We start from the raw sequence: 8382 nt of genomic DNA, 5'->3' as shown, positions 1-8382 counted from the left end.
CCAAAAAATTTTATCTGCCAGAACCCTACCAGCTCAGAAGAAATTGGCCACAGCCCAGGGAGCTTCCCAATGACCTTACAAGTTCAATCTGGCCAATAAAAGTTCTTCTTTTTCAGAAAAAAGAATAGATTGACAGAAGTGAGCAGAGGGAAGAGGAGAACTTGACTGTTAGTGTTGGAAGGAGCAGTGGGATTGGGGAAGTAGAAGTTAGAACACTGATTTCTGCCCTGGGGGCTATCCAGGTGGGTCTAGGACTACCACGATCTCTTTGCAGCAACCCTCCTACTTGCCCCATCAAAAGGCTGGGCTGGGCACCATGAGGAAGGTGGGCAACTTTTTAAAAAATATTTATTTAATTTTATTTATTTATTATTATTATTAATTAATTTGATCAGAGAGAGATGGAGAACAAGAAAGAAAGCTGCCAGGTCCAGGATTCGAACCACGGTCGACCATGTGGGAGTCCAGTGACTTAATCACCATGCCACCTGCCAGCCCCAAAGGTGGGCAACTTTTAAGGAGGCCATGGCCCACTCTGGAAAATGAGGAGTGGGGGGTGGTGGTGATGGTGGTGGTGGGACTGACTCTGCCCTGGTGGGTGAGGGTTGGTTGGATGAGTTCCTGGGGACCAGGAAAAGGATGTCCAGACTGTCCAGAGGGCTGCCAGACTACAGCTCTCCAGGGCTCTCCAGGCAGCCAGCTGGGATGAGGGGATTCAAGGCAACAGGAGGATGGAATATCAGAAACCAGGAAGCCCTGAACACTCTGGGGTCTCAGGTCATGGAACCATATGCCAAGAAGTCCTTGACGCCTGGCCTTCCATCCTAATTCTCTCTATGAAGTCAGCAAGACATTATTTCTTCTTTTCTTCTTCTTTATTTATTTTTAAGGGTTTTGTCATAAGGCGTATGCATTCGCCAGAGAGAAATAGTGAGAGGGAAAGTGGTAAATCACTCCCTGGGGGGATGACTGTGCCACAATCCCTTTTCCTTCATTCTTCTCCTGGGATTTTTTTTTTTAACAATTACTTATTTTTTAAATTCCATTTGTTATCGTTAGTTTTTGTTTGTTTTGTTTTGTTTTTATTTGACCACCAGAGAGAGAGAGAGAGAGAGAAAGGGAAAGTGAGAAAGCAAGCCACCAGGTCCAGGACTTGAACCATGGTCGGCCATGTGGGAATCCAGCACCCTTATCCACCACACCACCTGCTGGCCCCTCTCCTGGGATTTTGATGGAGCAAGCACCTGGTGTGATTTTTAAGCTATCGGATCTGGGACTTGAACTGCAGTCGGCCTTATGAGAGTATAGCACCATAACCACTATGTTACTTCCTGGCCCACAGAGGAATCAATTCTGACTGGAGAGTTGGCGCCCAGGAGATGCAGGACTCTGAGCAGCACAGTATGAGAGCACCAGTAGCACCAACCTCCTCTTCCCTGCCTTGGTGCAGCCTCCTTTCATAAAGTTCGCAGTTGATGACTAGAGGGTCTGATTCTTACAATGTTATGTGAAGTTTACATAACATTGAATTTGAATCCAACAAAATCTCATCTCCAAGTATGATAAAATGAGACTGAGATGTCAGAAACTCTCTGAAAATCCTCTCCCCCTTTTTCAGAGAGATTCTTGCTATAGGGTACATGCACTTGCCAAAGAGACAGAGAAAGTGAGAAATCACCCCCCAGGGGGGATGGCCACACCACAATCCCTTCTCCTCCATTCTCCTTTCGGGATTTTGGGAATGCACGCATACATGCCTGATTTGAGTTTAAGCCACCGGGTCTGGGACTCGAACCGTGGTTGACTACATGGGAGTCCAGTGATGTAACCATTACTCCCATCTGCTGGTCCCCAAGAATCTCTGAAAATCTCTTAATCCCCTTTGGAGCAGAGCCAAAGACAGCTACCTCCACACACACTCACACAGAGGGACCTTCCCTGGGCAGGTAGCTACCAGCTGAGCAGGAAGGCACCAGCTCAAGACTGGGCTCTCTCTGAACTGAACACTATCCTAGAACTGTCTTTGTCATGTCTTTCTTTGGCTGTCAGGGTCTAATTCTGGATGTGGGTTCAGAGACAGTAGGGGGTACATCAAAAGCCTCAGCTTCAGAGGGAAATGACTTGAAGGTTTTTCTGTCAGTGTATGGAGAGCCATGGCACCCCCAGCTGAAGGGCCCTGAACCCAAATTGACTACGTGGGACACGGGGCACCTGGAAAAACTCTAATTCCCATTTATTGTTCTGTCTGGGGACCTCTTAGGGTAGAGGAGGCCTGATCTGAGGACACGCAGAGCCATTTGAAATAGGGGGATTGGAAAACTCCACCGTGGGCAAGGGGAGTAGAGAGACAGTCAGTGCTCACTGGAACTCAGGCACCACAGAGAAAGGCAGCCAGTCAGATATTTGAGCAGGTCAGTATGGAGAGGACCTAGGATCTGCAGTAAGAACAGAAGGAAAAGAGGAGAGAGGCAAAGATAGCCAAACAGAGGAGGTTTACTGTTAAGCTGATGAAACTGAAGTTTGGGGACCCGAACAGACACAGTTCTTCAGACCCTCTTAGAGTGCCTTAGCAAGTCAAAATTGTGTATTTTTTTTTCTTTTTTTGGTAAATTTATTTCTTCCACAGGTAAGAGGAATATAGAGAGAGACAGAGAAAAGGCAGCACCCCCAAAAATGTCTTGACACCATAATTTATCTCCCAGCCACAGCTACCTGGGACCGTGGGAATGCACATGCCCAGCATCCTCAAGGGGTCTCTGGATGCAAACTCGGAGCCTTCCCATGTGGGTCAGCCTCCCACTGTGTCTTGTTTTACCACTGTGCTATACCTTCTGACTCCTGTGTATTCTTTTTCTTTTTCTATTTTTTAAAGGAATTGCAGTTTATTTTTCCTTTCCTTTTCTTTTCTTTCTTTTTATTTTTTGAGAGGTTTTTGTTATAGAGCACATGTTCTCACTGGAGAGATAGAGACAGAGAGACAGAAAGCGAGAAATCACTGCCGTAGGGAGGATGGCCATGTCACGATCCCTTCTCCATTCTCCTCTTGGGGTTTCTTTTTCTTAAAAAAAAATTATTGGGAACCAGCAGTTAGCGTAATGGCTATGTCGCTGGACTCCCACGTAGTCGACCGCGGTTCGTGTCCCGGACCCGGTGGCTTAAAACTCACGCCGGGCGCGTGTGCGTGCGTGCCCAAGATCCCGAGAGGAGAATGGAGGAGAAGGGATTGCGGCGTGACCATCCCCCCTGGGGGGTGATTTCTCGCTTTCTGTCTCTATGTCTCTCTCTGTCTGTCTGGTGAGCGCACGCGCCCTACAGTGAAAATCTCTCCAAAAAAAAAAATTATTAATTTAATTTTATTTATTGTTATTATTAAATTCACTATAGAGCAGCACATGAACTCAGCAGAGAGAAAGAGTGAAAGAGAAAGTGAAAAATCAAGCTGCCAGATCCAGTATTAAAACCAGTTAGCCTTGTGGGAATTCAGTGCCTTAACCACACCGTCTGTTGGCCCTATTTTTTAAAAATTTATTTTATTTAACTATGTATTTATTTATTTTAATTTGACCAGAGAGGAACAGGGTGACTGAGTGAGAGAGAGAAAGTGAGAAAGCAAGCCACCAGGTCTAGGACTTGAACTGCTGTTGACCATGTGGGAGTCCAGCACCCTTACCACACTACTTGTCAGCTGCCTTATTTTTTTTCTTAAGAGGGTCCCCTAAATTACATAAGCTTCAGGCCCCACAAAACCTCAAAGCACCCTGGAGACAGACTAGAGGAGGCTGGAGGGAGAGAGAAGTTTACCTCATCCCTGAAACCCTTTTTGGTTCCTGTCCCTGTACTGTTACAATATAAGATGGCACTCCAAAGGTCATCTCAGTGAGTCTCAACTCTGACCAAAATAGCTTGAGTCGCACCAGGGTTTGGTGGTGAGATGAGTCTTCATTCTCAGTGGGAAGTCCCAGACTGCTTCTGCCACGAGCAACACCAAGACAGGACCCTGGGTCTGAGAGCCGGTTCATCCATGGAGAGAGCACCACCGTAACTGAGTGCTGGTCTGCCCTTAGAGGGAGCTGCCTGTGGGGCCTGGGCAGGGGCTCCCGACAGAGCCATGCCCAGCTCTGGTGCCTTAAATCCCTTGCAGCCCAGGCTGGCCCAGGTCCAAACTTACCTCTTTCCCAGGGGTTAAAGAGCAGTGTGAACTGGCCCAAGAGACGTTGCTTCTTGCCCAAGACCTGCAGCAAGAGGGAGTAGTGGCCAATGATGGCGTCCACGGGCGTGGTCACAGAGATGGTCCAGGACTGGACATCTCTCTCCTCCACGACGGCACTCCACCCTTTTCGGTCCCCCAGACTGGAAATCGGGAATATGGCTTGGGTTCTGTTGGTCGTGGATGGCTGCTCTCCTGCAGTCACATGGCAACGAATTAGTCATGTCAACTTCTTAGTCACAACCCGCAGTAGTAAGGTCAGGGTATTACAAAGATGGAGTGGTAAAAATCAGTTTTGGAGAAGATTGAAATAGGCCTCTCCGGTAATGGGAAGCTGTAAAGGGGATGGGAAAGCACAGGCTCTTGGCCCCACAACTAGAAAAGGTCCATATATTGCCCACAGCCCTACCTCTATAAACGTTTCACGGTCTGTAAAATAGTCACAATCACGGTACCTGTAGGATGAAAAGTGCAGACCCAACGAGACACTGCATGTAAAGTACCCGTCCAATTTCTGACTTGTATGGATTCAATAAACAGTAGCAATGAAATATAACATGAGGCGTTTTCCAAAAGTTCACAGAAAGTGTGTATTACAGAAAAAACTATGCACAGATTTCAGAATTCTGTTGCATAAAAATAAACTCATAAATTCCATCTTCCATGAACTTTTTGAAGTCCTCCCCCCTTGTATTTAACCTGGCTTAGATCCCATTTAGAATTTTGTACAAAGCTGATATATTTGTAACCAGAAGTGACTCCTTAGTGATAACGCTGCTGAGCCAGTTCTGAGTCATAGGAAACAGTATTTATTGTACAGATTATCTCATGGCATCCTCACACAGCCCTGCCGGTGAGTGGGCAGGACTTCTTAAGGCCCAGCTGCAGTGTGAGGCATTGGCCCCTTGGGTCTCTGTCAGGGTGATGGAGACACTCCCCCAGTCCTGCTGCCAGAGGAGGGTAGGCCTATCCCACTTACCAGTTTGTGCAATGAGGGCCACTTTCTTCAAGGCCAGCAGAAACTTGTGGACTGGAACATGGAAGTGCAGGACGATGGTGAAAGACTGCCCCCTCCTCAAAAAGAGGCGCTTGGAGCTGAGGGCCTTGGTGTGGTGTTCCTCATTGTTTCTTGCTGCCTGCAAATCGCAGCTCTTGATGCTTAGGGCTGTGGTGGAAAAGAGAGAAGTCATGGAGACTAGATAAATGCGACAACGTAAATCGAAGTGAAGATGCTGGAATCAAAGAGACCAGCGTTCGAATCTTTGGCTTACTAATTAACTTTGCAACCGCAGGAAATTAACTTAACCACTCTGATCCTTAGCTTCATTTTCCTTAGACTAAGGAAATTATCCCATTAAATGGGACTATTATTATTATTGTTATTATCATTGACAGCAATGCTTGTTCTTATTGTCGATCTCCTTTTCTGATCCCAACCTGAAATTAATGAATAAAACACAGATCTTGTTCGACCCTACATATTTTTTCTTAGGACTTAATCACATTATTTTTAGAACTGGTGTTGAGATCACTGAGTCCAACTTTCTCGTTTTGAATGTGAGAAGAGTGAAGCTGAGTGAAACTGACTCCCCTGAGATCAGGTATAGCTACTTGATCTAAGGCTCACCAACCTCAGAGCACTATGCACTCCAGAAAAACTCTATAGGGAGGGTGGATGGAGAATATTATGACAGTCTATCAGACAATTCTTGTTTCACAGGGGCGGGGAGTGGGGGGAGGGTACCACCAACAGAGAAACCAAAAGATATACTCAGTAAGCCCAAAATAAGACACAATTCTGGGGGAGGGGGGTGTTAGATCCTCTTGCAGCAAAGGAGTTGGGTACTTTTCATTTCTTTGCTGGAAGGAGGCCATTGGGAGCTTCATGGATCTGAAAGGCAGCCTGTGTATTTGCATTGGCTCAGTCACTGGGAGGGGGATGCTATGGCTTTTGTTTGCAGGTGTGGAATGGAGTCTAACCTACCTTAGAGTGATCTGACCTTAATGGCAAAGCCATGTAGACTCCAAGGTGTGTCTTGGCAAATTCAGGATACTCCTACTTCAAGTTTCCTCCCCTTCCTAACCTTTCTGGCTGAGAAGTCAAGAGCAGAGGAGAAAGATGGAGAAAGGAAAGCAGTCCACCTTCTCTGCTTTCTCTTTTATTAGAGATGGAGACCATAGAAGATACCAATGACACAAAAGTAAGGGGAAAGAACTGATACGGTTGAAAATGACAAAATGTGGAAGTGTGCAGAGGAGGAAGGAAGGAGCCTCCTTGCATGACTGGTCCTGGTGCCCCTGGATGCCTCTTGAACCTCTTTGGCCCCATGCCCACTAGTGCGTTGACCAGGCCATGGCTGTAGATAAAATAGTCACGGTAAGGCTGAGATCTGTAAATTGAAGTACAGCAGCACTCAGAAGTCAGGCACAATTCCTCTCTGCTTAGCACAAAGTTGGTTCTGGGGCCCAGCACAAAGCCAGCCTCTGTAGATGGGTTGCATTGGATTGGACAATAGAATGGCGACCAGTCATGCCCTAAGGCAGGAGTCCCCAAACTCCGGGCCATGGGCTGGTGCCAGTCTGTAGCCTGTTGGGGGCCAGACCACAGCAGGTGGGTGGTGGGCGAGAGAACAAGGCTTAGTCTGTGTTCGCCGTCACTCCCTATTGCTTGCATCACTCTCTGGGCTCTACTTCCTATTGGATGGGTGGCAGTATTGATTTTCATGGGAGCTTGAACCCTACTGTGTGATTGTTTCATTGTATATTGAGATGTGTTAGTGGTGGAAATAGGGTGCATGGAGGAAGTGGGGTGCATGGTGGATGGGGTTGCACAGTGGATGGGATGTGCTTGAGTTATCCTGGGACCATCACCCTTCCTCCCTGCCCCCTGAGTTCGTGGAGGGATCGTTTTCCACGAGGTCAGTCCCTGGTGCCAGGAAGGTTAGGAACCGTTGTCCTAATGCACATGATTTGAGCCTTGGTGTGTCTGAGCCCATGTGATGACCGAGTATTACAGCAGGAGCCACTGGTCAGAATTTGGATTCTGGTTCTATCTGGAAGGCCTCTTTTCTACCTGGCAGAGTAGACAGTGGCCATGGTGGGAATATTTACATCACAGAAATTGGTAAATGCTACAAATCAGTGCTCCCTCACCCCTTCAGGCTCCTCCCCAAGCCAGCTATGAAATATTTACCAGCACATACTGCTCGTGGGGACCGCCCGAGGAAGTGTTGAGGGACTGAAAAGCAGAGGAGGAGGAGGCTGGGCAACTGTGCACACAGGTGAAACCTCTGCAGAGAACTCCACTTGGGGACCTCTGTGTTAACGTCACTTCTCCCTGGGCTGAGATCCAAACAGAAGGCCCTGTGCAAGCGTGAGGTATGATTCTCAAGGCTCAATAGGAGAGAAGGGGAAGGAGGAGTCAGGGAATCCCACTAAAATCGTCAGAGGTAAACACAAAGCAAGAATCCAGGTGGACCCTAAGGAAGACTCTTCCAAGATCCCTAGGCACCCTCCTCTGAGTCCGTCACTGACCTCCAGGCACAGGTCAGTCCTCTGAGCTCCCACAGGGCTCTGCTCCACTCTTTTCAGCACTCATTCAGTTTTTTTTGTTTTTGTTTTTGTTTTTGTTTTATTTTTTTTGAGAGGTTTTTGCTATAGGGCGCTTGCGCTTGCCAGACAGACAGAGAGAGACAGAGAGACAGAAAACGAGAAATCACTCCCCAGGGGGGGATGGCCATGCCACAATTCCTTCTCCTCCATTCTCCTCTTGGGATCTTGGGCACACATGCACACGCGCCTGGCGTGAGTTTTAAGCCACCGGATCCAGGACGCGAACCGCGGTCGACTACATGGGAGTCCAGCGACATAGCCATTACGCTAACTGCTGGTCCCAGCCCTCATCCAGTTTTATAGCCACCACCCACTTAGCTCTTTCCTCCTTGTCTCACTGTGAACTTCCTGAGGTAGTGTTTTCTTCAGCTCTGCACCTCACCCCAGCAGAGTGTAGAACACAGTAGGTACCCAGTCAATGCTTGCTTGATCAGTGAATGAATAAGAACACTAAGGACATGGGACCAGCAGTTAGCGTAATGGCTATGTCGCTGGACTCCCACGTAGTTGACCGCGGTTCGCGTCCTGGACCCGGTGGCTTAAAACTCACGCTGGGCGAGTGC

The 8382-nt window shown here is 47.8% G+C and overlaps 1 protein-coding gene across 2 annotated transcripts in view; it reads right to left on the bottom strand.

Moving 5' to 3' along the window:
* EPB42 (erythrocyte membrane protein band 4.2) overlaps positions 1–8382 on the bottom strand; it is a 32698-nt gene that overhangs the window by 23044 nt on the left and 1272 nt on the right. For both annotated transcript variants that reach the window (XM_006158630.3, XM_027775780.1), the window contains exons 2-3: positions 5187–5372; positions 4169–4402 (exon numbers count right to left, since the gene is read on the bottom strand). In XM_006158630.3, coding sequence (XP_006158692.1) covers positions 4169–4402; positions 5187–5372 — 420 coding nt within the window. The remainder of the gene's footprint in view (positions 1–4168; positions 4403–5186; positions 5373–8382) is intronic.

The sequence above is a fragment of the Tupaia chinensis genome, unplaced genomic scaffold, assembly GCF_000334495.1.
Source record: "Tupaia chinensis unplaced genomic scaffold, TupChi_1.0 Scaffold000605_1, whole genome shotgun sequence".
Taxonomy (NCBI): domain Eukaryota; kingdom Metazoa; phylum Chordata; class Mammalia; order Scandentia; family Tupaiidae; genus Tupaia; species Tupaia belangeri.
The sequence above is the reverse complement of the archived record's forward strand: the minus strand, read 5'-3'. Positions and strand labels throughout refer to the sequence as shown.